Source organism: Antechinus flavipes, chromosome 4 (assembly GCF_016432865.1).
Source record: "Antechinus flavipes isolate AdamAnt ecotype Samford, QLD, Australia chromosome 4, AdamAnt_v2, whole genome shotgun sequence".
Lineage (NCBI taxonomy): Eukaryota > Metazoa > Chordata > Mammalia > Dasyuromorphia > Dasyuridae > Antechinus > Antechinus flavipes.
In genome coordinates, this window is record NC_067401.1 from 30,057,927 (window position 1) to 30,070,486 (window position 12,560).

At 46.6% G+C, this 12,560-nt stretch overlaps 1 protein-coding gene across 1 annotated transcript in view; it reads left to right on the forward strand.

Annotated features, from left to right (window-relative positions):
* Positions 1-11,493, forward strand: part of PHF12 (PHD finger protein 12) — a 34,636-nt gene extending 23,143 nt beyond the window's left edge. The window contains exons 7-15 of the mRNA XM_051992274.1: positions 1,124-1,288; positions 2,772-2,930; positions 3,687-4,485; positions 5,767-5,892; positions 7,085-7,228; positions 8,075-8,173; positions 9,038-9,120; positions 9,656-9,794; positions 10,241-11,493. Of these exons, the coding sequence (XP_051848234.1) occupies positions 1,124-1,288; positions 2,772-2,930; positions 3,687-4,485; positions 5,767-5,892; positions 7,085-7,228; positions 8,075-8,173; positions 9,038-9,120; positions 9,656-9,794; positions 10,241-10,575 (2,049 nt within the window). The 3' untranslated portion in view covers positions 10,576-11,493. The remainder of the gene's footprint in view (positions 1-1,123; positions 1,289-2,771; positions 2,931-3,686; positions 4,486-5,766; positions 5,893-7,084; positions 7,229-8,074; positions 8,174-9,037; positions 9,121-9,655; positions 9,795-10,240) is intronic.
* Positions 11,494-12,560: the final 1,067 nt, after the last annotated feature.

The following is a 12,560-nucleotide window of genomic DNA, read 5'->3' on the forward strand; positions in this document are numbered from 1 at the left end:
CCATAGAATTTGTACATTTGCCACTTTGAGTCTCCTGTCTTTTGCTCATAAAGTCACTGTTCCCCCTTCCTTAGCATAGGCATTCGGGGTTAGAAGGAAAAGGAAAGTCACCTGAGCTCTCATGGAATTTAATATTTTTCTACTCTGAAAAGAATATTAGCCCCCTTAGAAACCATCTCATTTATTAAACACCTTTCATTTTACAGAAATAAGTAAACTAAGACCTAAAAATCGAAAGATTTCCTATATTCACTCAGCTAGTTAGTGACATAGATTAGTGACATAGCCAGAACAAGGCCAAGTATTATCTTGGACATTTCTCTGGAGGCCATCATCTTTCCTTTTCATCTGACGTTCTCTCAGCATGGCATGAAAATCAGGATTTTCCTCCCATTTTACAAAGGGAAGCACTGGAAGCTGAGGAACTTTATTTACATTTGACCCATCTCGCCTAATAAATCAGGCATTTCACAGTATTCTTTTCATAGAGCAACAGTAAAGAATGCTGCCTCCCTATTGAAGGGAACCAGTATGATTTGAGAAAGTAGAACAACCCATAATCTTGCTGCTCTTGGCAACGTCAGAGAAATGTCTTCCCATCTTGGCTCAGGAATGATGACAGTCTACAGGGGCCAAAATGAAAGCTCTCTCTCCCCCTATATCCTAGGATACTCCATTCCCATCCCCCACGGGGTCAGGAGCACACCCCCTTTTTCCATCAGATCAAGGAAGTGAGGTGTGAGGATGTCTGCCTATGACCTCTTAATTTTTTTTCCCCCACCCTGAGGAGTGATTTGCCCAGGGTCACACAGCCAGGAAGTGTTAAGTTTCTGAGGCCAGATTTGAACTCGGGTCCTCTTGACTTCAGGGCTGGTGTTCTATCCACTGTACCACCTAGCTGCCCTGACCTCTTAATTTTTGAGAGGGAGTTTTGTTATAGAAGTAACTCAGTATCTTTATTAGGAACATTTCCAAGTCATTGTGTAGAGGAAGTGATCAAAGAAGCCTGTGTAGTTGAAGGTTTTCTTAATTGGAGCACAGCTTCCTCATCTCACAATGGTTTGAATTAGGGAAGTGTCTCTGGGAGCTACTATGGCCGTCTCTCTCTCTCTCTTCCCTCCAGCTGAACCAGAAGAACATGACCTTGAGCAACCGGTGCCAGGTATTTGATCGATTCCAGGATACCATCTCCCAGCACGTGGTCAAAGTGGACTTCCTGAACCGCATCCACAAGAAACACCCCCCTAACCGCCGGGTGCTTCAGGCCGTCAAAAGAAGAAGTTTGAAGGTAAAGCAGTGTCTTAGCAAGGAGGGGAAATGTCCTCTCTCCAGGCTTTTCTCATTTGCCAGGGCCCTATCCAGAAGAATAGAAAGGGACAGAAGAGGATGTGACCCAGTTTTATAAAATGAGGTTTCTTGTTTTGGCCAAAATCACAGACTGTTTGGAGAGGCAAGGAATAGTTTGAAAGGGGGCAAAGATTATGAACTACAAAACCAATCAAGATGAATCATTTTTTCCACTTTGTTTAGAGCCAGGCATTTCCTCTACATGGAAAAGATCTGGTTATGGAAAGTGATTACAGACACTTTTCAACTTCTTATCATTCAGAAACCCCACTTACTGTGACCCTGGGAGTTAGGAATATACCAGGAGGTCTGTGTCCCTATAAAGAGCTAGGGGAAATGCCTTGGTCTCTATCCCTAGTAACCTCCAAGTCGTTAGGAATATACCAGGAGGTCTGTGTCCCTATAAAGAGCTAGGGGAAATGCCTTGGTCTCTGTCCCTAGTAACCTCCAAATCCTTTCTGCTTGCTGGTTCTAGCTGCAGTTCCATATTCAACCACTTGATGGCAGGCACTTTTTAAAAGTGTCTCTCCTTCCCCAGTTTCCTCAAGAAGGAAGAAAAATCACCCAGATTTAAAGATAGAGATTGTTGACTCTTGACTATGTAATACCAGAATGCAGATTAGTGTTTTGTGTGTTTCTGACCATGCAAACATTTGTGCAGAGATTAAAATCACATTCTCCCATAACTAAATTATTTCAAATAGGCAATTAAAATTTGGAAAAGTCTAGATTAAATTAATTTGTGAAAGCAAATTCAAAGTATTTTAACTTTTTGGTGCTGAAACTTCATAGTTTAGGATCCTTTCCAATTAAGGAAGATGGACTAAGTGATTTCACTGTGGCTCACCCAGTTCACTGGATGGTTTCTCCCTCTAGGCCAAAATCTCAGAGCACTGACTAGCTGGCTGATATTTGGACAGGTTTGAGAGTGAAACTAGATATATGTTAGTATTAAAGAATTGTAATCGACATTGTTGGTAAGATATATTTTCAGTTTTATTTCACTACTTGGCACATAACCCCCAAAGAACATCAAAAACTCTGCCATTTGTTATTGTCATCATGTCATCATTGTTACTCCTCCTTCAGCTATTTCATATCTGTGGCTGATGTGTTGGTGGGAAATGACTGTTCCTTTCTACCATGTTTGCAGAAGCATTTTGAAGCTGAAGTGGACTTCCAAAAGCCCCTCCTGGGGAGAGTCAATCACAGAAGTCAGTTAGCTTAGTGACATCTGCAGGTTCTATGTGACCACTTGCCTAGAGGAATGACTTATGCCGCCCTTACAGCCCAGACTGAAGCCTGCTACACAGGCAACAGCACCACAGTCACCTCTCGTCACTTGGATGTGGGCATTCAAGGCCATAGTGCCTCGATGAAAATGGCCTGATCAGCCCTCCTCCCTCTTCTCCCCTCCCCACTAGGTTCCTGATGCTATAAAATCCCAATACCAGTTTCCACCTCCGCTGCTCGCACCTGCGGCCATTCGGGATGGGGAGCTGATCTGCAACGGGGCCCCCGAGGAGTCGCAGAAGCACCTTTTGAACCCTGAGCACTCTGCTAGCCAGGCAGAGCAACAGGAGGTGAGTGAGGGCCAGCAGGCTGAGGCGTGCGGGCAGGGTCGTGCTGCACGGAGCGCTCCTGACTTTCCTCTTCACCCTGGGAGCTGAAGCTGGACCTAGAGAAAACAGAAATCAGGAGACCCTGTTGATGTGATAGTCTGCAGCCGCCCAATACATCTCTTTTATTAGAAGCCATCTGGCTTTCTCCTGCCCTCCCCCCCACCCTACCCCCAAAGTCCACATGCCCAGCACTTTATTGACTCTTATTAGATCAGAGGACAAATACCTTGAACTCTAGAATATATTGGGAGGAATAGGTATGTGTCTTAGAGATAGAGAAAACATGAAGTGATTTCAGAAAGTATTGGCCATTCATCCCCCTATTCCTGAATGACAGATTCCTCCAGAGCGGCTCCCTTCATTTATCCCCATCCTTCTAGAATACCTGTCCCCCAAGAGGCCTCCCATCTTTGTCATCTCTTAAAACATCTCTGTAAAGTCAGAAGGGATCCCTAATGAAGACCTGGAAGGTCACACAGATTGTGACTGGGATAGGGGCCTAAGAGAAGGTCACCAAGTGTCTGCTTCCTAGCGCTTCCCTCACTAGAGCTTGCCCAGCAAAGCCTGGTGCCTGGCACCTGGAGCCGCTTCCAAGCACCGAAGAGTGTCGTCGGCTGGTTTTCTGGATCTCGTGCGTGACGCCGCCGCAGCAGCAGTGGGTGAAACATGGTCCCTCGCTTCTCCCTCCTCTGACCTGCCTTTCCTTTCTGTTTGCAGTGGCTCTGTAGTGTTGTTGCACTCCAGTGCAGCATATTGAAACATTTATCTGCTAAGCAGATACCCTTGCATTGGGACTCTGAACAGACAGAGAAGGCTGATATTAAGCCTGTTATTGTGGCTGACGGCTCAATCACCACCTCTCTGCAGGCAGCTGACAAGGCACCCACACCGTCCCTTTTCCCAATGTCTTGCCCCTCCGGGATGACCACTCAGAACTCCCTGAGCTCATCTCCATCCCAGCAGCTCCCAGCCCCCGAGGACGTCAACTGCAGCTCTTGTATGGACAAATCCAAGAAAGTGGTGGCCTGTGGGACCTCTAATGGGCCAACAGGCACAGAGGTGAAAGCCAATGGGCCTCACCTTTACGGTATCCCCCCAGATCCCCCAGACCCCCGTCGGCTCCAAAGTTCTGGGACCACTCTCCCAGTAGTTTCCCACCGGCAATCATGGCCCCGGCCCCTCACACCACCGGTGGCTGGGAGCCTTCAGAACCACACTGTCGGTATCATCGTGAAGACGGAGAATACCACTGGCCCTGTCTCGTGTACCCAGAGGAGCTTGGCACCCATCCCGAGCCTGCCACCTTCCATTCCCAGTTCTTGTGCCAGCCTAGAGACCACCAGCACTTTGCAAAGAAAGAATGTTCAGACACAGATAGGACCCCCACTGACAGATTCGAGGCCGCTCGGCTCACCCCCAAATGCTACTCGGGTGCTCACTCCCCCCCAGGCAGCAGGAGATGGCATATTGGCAGTGGGAGCCAACCAGCGATTCTGCTCACCAGCGCCATCTTCAGGTGAGTGTCTCTCTAGGGGACTGATTTTGTGCACTACCTGGTAAATAATGGTAAATTCAAGAACTTCAGAGACAATCTTGTATACAAAGCACCATTTCCCCTTTTCTCTCTATCTCCTACCTCATCTCAGCTGCCATTCATTCCCACATGCTTCAGTTAAGAAGGAACTTGGTTAATTTGTCCCTATTTTGCAGAAATAGAATGCTGAGCAGTTTACTCAGCTCTCCTAGCAAGGCATCCCAGATCTCTTGACCCTTCTAGCCACCTGGTTCTACCTGCTTAACTCTGTTTCCTCCCTTGGACACAGTAGGATCGTTTGAGCCATTTCTATTGCTCTAAGATTCTAGGTAATTTCCTTAGCATTTCATGGTCCAAGGGAGAACCTAGATCCAGGAATTTGCGGAGAACTTCCCTGGCTTGACTCTTTGTAAAACTTCCATATCAGTAAGAAGTGAAATGGAAATCCTTTGAACAGCCACACAAAGCTGATGACATGATCCTGTAAGTCATGGGTATTTAGAATCCTCCTAGAAAAAAGGTGGCCACTGAGATTTAAGCCTTTTAACTCTAAATTCCAGGCATGAAGGAAGGACAAAAGAAAACTTGCTGGCTGATACTTTTCTAGATAGGGCTGCCCCCAGAACCTGTCTTTCATCATCTAGCTAAAAAAATGTCAGTACTCTTTTTCCTGTGGAAAAAACTAGCAGTTTGTGGTTTAATATCCAGAGTTGCTAATCAGTGTCTGAATGACATTTCAAATTCTGGTAGAATTTTATGCAGTTAGGGCAGGTAGGTGACACATTATAGACTGTCACACCTGTAGTCAGAAAGACTTCTCTTCTTGAATTCAAATCGGGTCTCTCTCACTTCCTAGTTCTGTGGTCCTAGACAAGTGTTTCCTCATCTGTAAAATGAGTTGGAGAAGGAAATGACACATACTCCAGTATCTTTGCCAAGAAAACCCCAAATAAGATCAGAGTTGGGCATGACCAAAAAAGACTGAACGACCAAAAAAATTATACAGCCTCTTGTAGTTTTTTCAGTCTTAACCAGGTGATCCCCTATATGAAAAGACCCTCAATACACAGGGATGGTTCATCAAAAATTACTGTCCTTCCAAAGAATAAACATCTCAGTTTGAGGACTTAAGAGATTTTTTTGCTGGAGTAATTTAGTCTTTGGGAAGGAGAATGGGGTTTCCCTAGGTTAAGAAATAAGATCAAACCAAAAACAGGGCACTTTAAAAATAACTCTCATCTTTTCTTTCTACTGTATCCACAGATGGCAAGGTCAGCCCTGGCACGTTATCCATAGGAAGCGCGTTAACTGTACCCCCTTTCTCAGCCAACTCTACTGCAATGGTAGATCTTACCAATTCTCTTCGAGCATTAATGGACGTCAATGGAGGTGAGTGAGCAGCTTCTGAAGCTTAGAAGACCTTAGCAGTGAATCTCAGCATTATTTCCTTTAGACTGGTAATTAGGGATGTTTCTGAGGCAACAGGGTTCAAAGGCATAAGGATGAAAGGAATGTTCCTTTCTTTGCTTTCCATCTTCTGAGCTCACAAGGACACCTGCAGAGATTAGGGAGTAGATTCAGGTACCATGACCTCATAGCCCCATTTATTTTATTTTTCCAATTAAATGTAAAGATAGTTTTCAATATTCATTTCTGTAAGATTTTATGTTCCAAACTTTTTTCTCCTTACCTACCCCATCCTACCCTCTCCCCCAAGATAGCAAGCAATCTGATGAAAGGTTAAATGTGTGCAATCCTTTTTAACATAGTTTCCTATTACTCATATTGGGAAAGAAAAATCAAAAGGAAAAACCATGAGAAAGAAAAAAGCAATAGAAAAGGAGAAAATAGTCTCCATAGTTTTCTCTCTGGCTGTGCATGGCATTTTCCATCCCAAGTCTTTTGGGGTTGTCGTGGATCACTGCATTTCTGAGAACTTCTCAAGCCTGTCAATAATTGATCATCACATAAGCTGGCTATTACCTTTTACATTCTTCCCTCCATTTTGCTCACTCAGTATCAGTTTCGGGTTTTTCTGAAATCTGCCTGCTCATAACTTACTTGACTATTCCCTAGTTGTTGGGCATCCACTCATTTTCAATTCTTTGCCACCACAGAAAGCTACTACAAGCATTTTTACCCATGTGAGTCCTTTTTCCTCTTTTATGATTTATGGCCCCATTTATTTAGAACCCCCAAGGACCACAGGAGAAAGATCCCCTGATACAGTAATTAAGAAGTTTAGGCATCTATTGCTGAGGCACATAGACAGAATAAGGGGTATTTGGAATATCAATATTGGTTGATTTAATTGGCACATTCAGGTTATCTGACATTAAGCCAACTTATCCCAAAGACCAACCACTGTAAAGCCAGAATTCAGAACCAGAAAGCAGCCAGAGACTTCCAGATGGCTCTCAGTTCCCTCCTGGGTTCTCCTACTCTGAGCAGCCCTCTTTTTGAAGTCAGACCTATAGATTGAAATGGCAGAATTTAATCTCTGAAGAGTTTAAAGATCCTCCCACTTTTCACTTCTCATTCCCTCCCCAGTTACTCATTGGCCTGTCTGTTTGGTTAACAGAGATTGAGATAAATATGCTGGATGAGAAGCTGATCAAGTTCCTGGCCTTGCAGAGAATACATCAGCTTTTTCCTTCTCGAGTCCAAACTGTGGTTGGCAATGTTGGGACTCACTCCCTGGCCCCTGGGGGGCACCATACAGAAGGTAGGTATATGGTCTGTTCACTCCATATGGCAGAGCAGCTATCCTTCCCTCCCTATGCAGTGTGGGCTGTTGCTTTGAGCTTTTCCAAAGGTCAGGGGTCTCAGAACTTTGCCTCTTGCTGGGCAAGAGCAAGATGGTAACCTAGCTTTTAAGTTGAACTCTGAGGCTTTTATAGTCCTTGCTCTCTCAAGGATCAAAGTGATCTACTTTGAGCTCTAAACTGAAAAGCCATCAGCAGGCAGTCAGTGATGTCCAGCAGACACTGGCCTCTGGGATGTGCCCACTCTGATGTGTGTATCACCTTTCCCAGACTTTGGAAGCGGTCAAGAGCAGGCAAAGGGCCATCAGACTGGCTTTGAAGTATTTTGGGGAGGTAGTAATGAGCTGAAAGAAGTTACAGGATAAGAGTAGCTGGTGTTTACTTAGCACTTTAAGATTACAAGGTGTTTGACCTCATTTAATGTCATTTGTTCAGCAGCTTTGTGAGTTAAGCATTAGCAGTATTATTATCCCCATCTTACAGAGAAAAGGTGCCGGGGATCATCTCAGGACCTTGGCCCTCAGCTGCTTCTCCCAGCCACTCCAGATGGGACCTTCCCCTTGAGCTCGAAAAGCTTCAGAAAGCTGAGCCATTACATAGCCAGGCTTGGCCCCCTGCAACTAAGGCCAGCCTAGAAGAGTCCTGACTAGAGACCTAAGGCATTTTCCTCAGGAGAAGGAGCTCTATCAACTTATCTATCCAGTTATTTGTTAAGTGAGGGTTAGCTCCCAATGTGAGGGTCGAGGCAGGTCCTCTGCGCCTGACCTCTGAGTGATGTCATCCCTATCTGTGTGTGTGTGTTGTAGTGCACAGAAAGGAGGTACAAGCCCGAGCTGTATTCTACCCTCTCATGGGTTTGGGAGGAGCTGTGAACATGTGCTATCGAACCCTCTACATTGGAACAGGTGAGCCAGCCTACAAGAAGAGCCTCTGAGATTGTGTTAGGAACCACCCCCCACAGCTCCAACACTGGGAGGGGAGGAGGGGGCCCCTCCCCAGGCATTTATTCAGCTAGGGACCCCAAACAATAGAGAAGAGGGGGCAAGTAGCTACTTGTCCATCCCCACATAGGACAGAGCAAGAGAAAATGGGCATGAGTGACAGCAAGAGAGATGCAAGTTAGCCTAAACTTCTGGACATTGAGACTGGTTAATCAGCACAAGAAGGTACCAGAGGAGGTTGTGGACTCTACTTTCCTAGAGATCTTTTAAGAATAGGTGAGACGCACACATGCCCGTATTTGCCCAACCCTGCATTTATCTCCCAAGGGGTTGGATATGTTAACCTCCAGAAGGATTTTTCTGAGACCTTTCTAGCCCAGCAGTTGCCCTCCCTTTCTAGTGGATACGATTTAATAGATCTTTCACCTTTCAAAATGGGTCCCAATTAAAGACCATGTCCCATTGCTCAGAGATCTCTTTTCTCCAGCAGAGAATGGTAGCTATATATCCCAAAGGATATCTGATTGTCCTTGCATTTTGCAAGCAGAGAATTAGTAGGGCCCTCGGCTTTAGTTCACTTTGTGTGTCCTCTGACCTTGAGAGGCCAGAGCAAAGGAACAGTTACTCTGTCCAGCAGAGAGACAGCTGCAAACATCCCCCAACCTGGGGCTCTCACCCCCATCTCTTAAGGATAGAAAGGCAGGGACCCTCAGCGGCCTCTTCCATTTCTTACTTCATACCCCAAAGGGAAAACTTTGAGGCAAAACTCAAGAACTACTTCTTGGAACCTGTGTTCTCTTTCCTCCCATACTCACCACCCACCTGCAGGAGCTGACATGGACGTGTGCCTTACAAACTACGGTCACTGTAATTACGTGTCTGGGAAACATGCCTGCATCTTCTATGATGAGGTGAGTGAGAGCAGGCCCCGGGGATGATGGCTGATCTTTGCAGACCTGGGGCACCTCAGGTATCGTCCTATTCACTGACCCTCCTCTCCTGACAATGAAGGGCCAGAGGCCCGCTGTCTCACTGTGCCCTCTGAGCAGAAAGCAGCAGTCAGCAGCTCTCTTCCTGATGGCTTTGGGCAGGGCAGGAGCTTGCCTGCTGACAAGGAAAAGAAGAGTGTTAGCATTGGCCAACAGAGAGGCCCAGGAGAGCCTGCTGTTGGGTTCCATTGGTCAGGGGACTAGTGATCCCACGCCACTGTCCTGCCTTGGAGTCAGTCAGCTGTGCCTGGACACCCAGGGTGTGCACAGCTGGAGGCAGAGCCCTGCCTGGGAGGCTTAATTCCTGGAAAGACTTCAATAGCCTAAGGAGAGGCTATCATGAAGGCCCTTGTGAATGGAGGTGTGAGCGTGAGGATTGGGGGGGGGGGTAGTCTGCCTGGGCAGGCGGCATAGCTCTGTCCCCAGCTTGATGAGCTTATGTCTAGTTTTCCCTTAGAATACCAAGCATTATGAGCTGTTGAACTACAGTGAACACGGGACAACGGTGGACAACGTGCTGTACTCCTGTGACTTCTCAGAGAAGACGCCCCCCACTCCCCCCAGCAGTATTGTTGCCAAAGTGCAAAGTATCATCAGTAAGTTGGGACAGGGCCCACTGAGTGACTGGCTCCCACCTTTATCTCCTCCCACTTGCTCTAGGTTCTGTCCGCTGGCCTATTCTTGTCCTTCTTTGAAGGGCATCTCTAGCTCTGGGGCTTTGCTCTGCCTGCCATGTTGGTGCCCCCCCTCTTGGGAAGAAATGCTGCACCAACTTCCTAAACACATATTCTTTCTCCTTAGCCTTCCTTCAGTCCCAACAGATCTTTCCAGTTTCCAATTCCTGGCCTTATCTCTGCTCAGCTCACTTGACTTCCCCACACAACTGCCATATGCTTATGCATTTGCCCAGAATTCCCCATATAGCCCCCTCCTCACCCTCATAAAGCCATGCTCTGCTCATCTAATCCTCAGTGAGACTGCTGCTGCTCGGGGGACCTGCACCCCCCTCCCTCTGACCCCGCGTCCCATCTTCTTCTCACAGAGCGTAGAAGGAACCGGAAGCAGGAAGAGGACTCCCCAGAAGAGGCGGCTGTGATGAGCTCCCAGGCCCAGGGCCAGCCCCGGTGGCCGTGTAACTGCAAAGCCAGCAGCTCGAGCTTGATAGGGGGCAGCGGGGCCGGCTGGGAGGGCACGGCCTTGCTGCACCACGGCAGCTACATCAAGCTGGGCTGCCTGCAGTTTGTCTTCAGTGTCACGGAGTTTGCAACCAAACCACCTAAAGGGGACACTGCCCTCCTTCCAGATGGGGGCCTAGCTGAGAAGCTCTCTCTCAAGCCTCCCCAGGGCCCCGTGCTGCGCTCCAATTCGGTGCCCTAGGCCGTGGGCGCAGGCTGGCAAGCCCTCCTTCCACGCACCTCCACCCTGAGACTCCTCCAATGCAAACATGTACAAAACCAAGCCCGCGGTTTTTCTATCCTCCACCAGAAACTGTTCAACTCCAACCTTTGCATGAAATGAAGAAAACCTTTTGACTCTTTTTTTATCCTTTTTCTTCTTTCTCAAGTTCTAGGGGGCATTTGCACATATATTTGTACTCGACATTTCATGGGAACGGGGCAGACCGGAGCTCGAAGGAGCTTTGGGGAGGGGAGGCTGAGGACCTGGACACTTCCTCCGAAGCAAAAATCAAGACGCACCCTGCCCCACCTCCCTCCCCATCCCAGACCCCACCCCGCCCACCCACCCACCGTTGTAAAATAATCAGAAACTTGTTCTATTTTGTGGCAGTGACAATAGTTTTATATTAAAAGAAAAAAAATACAGTTTTCATACAGCAAAATCTATACAATATCATTGTTTTATTTAATATAAAGATCGCTACCCACTCTCCTCCCATGGCTCCCCATCCCCCCTGCTGCGGTTGCACTACAGGTAGCCTACTGTGTGTTGTGGACAAATGGAAGATTTAACTCTTTTCTGGCTGTCCATCCTGTTGTATTTCAAATAAGGAAAAACGTATCGGATTTTGTGTAAATACACCCAGTGATGGCATTTTTTCAATGTTTTTAAAGCTGTGTACAGTACATGTGGTAGGACGTTTTCTTCAAATTGTCTATTGTAGCAAAAACGTTTTGTCGTAAACCTGTTTTTGTCTCCTTTTTTGTTCTCTTGCCACTTCTACCCTCAACCCTTCTCCCCTCACGGCTAGTACCAATGTACATAGTAATTGTAATGTTTTAGACTTTACAAAAACTTTCCTGTATTCTGTATATAAAAAACCAAAAATACTTCAAATCATGTTTTCTGCCTGTCTGTCATGCCTGTCATCACCTTGAGAAGAAGGTCTTCCCGTTCTCCCTGAACCCCCAGGGACTAATGGCCAAAGATGGGGAAGATGAGCTCTTTGGACAATCTTTATTTAGCCTTTAACATTGTTCCAGGAAAATGGAAACCTCTGTGAAATTTGAATTTTGAATGGATGAGAGAAGGGAAGTCAGTGACTCGTGTATCATTTGGGGTGGGAGTATCCTGTTAAAATTCTTTGGGGTGTTAGGTGTCAGAACTTGTGACTGGGCTCTGTAATCAAACTAGACCCTCCCCAGCCCTGTGAACCTGGATGAGGGGAAAAGTAGGGCTTTGTTTTCACTAACCTTTGGTTTCCTGTGTAATCCCTGTGCATCTTATTCATTTAAAAGTACTGTTTTGAGAAGGGGTGTGTGGGCTTCCCAAGATTACCAAGAAGGTCCATGACCAGGAAAGGTCATTTAGAGCAAGGGCGTCAAACTGGTTCTGAAGTCTAGTAATTAGGTAGCAGTGTGACTCGTGGGTGGAAAGACCTGTGGATTCATTTGGTGGTTTTTGTGTTTTTAACTAGCTTGGTTGGTATAAGGGGACCAAAGGCATTTTCTGTTGCATTCATCTCATTTTCTGAAATGGAAAATTAGAAACAAGCCTTACTGTCCGAGCAGCCCCGCGGGGTCTAGGGAGCATTGAGAGATCTCATCTCTGTCCATAGAATCTCAAGAGTAGGAAGACTAAAGGAATCATCTAGGCTGACCCTGGCCTGAACAGGAACACCCTCTCCAACAGCCATCCCAGCCTCTCCTGGAAGACCTCCATTGCCAACTGAGGCAGTCCCTTCCACTTGTTGATAGCTGGGATTGCCAGGAAGTTCACCTTCCCTGAAACTGAAATCCACAATTTCCACTGGCTGCTTGTAGTTTTGTTCTCTGCAGCTTTGCAGAACAAAACAAATCCGATTTACACATATCAACCTTTCAAGCATCTTTGAAGGAAACTATATTATGAAGTGATGAGGATAAGTGGCAGAGCATTGGTCTGAGAGGAGACCTGGCCATCTC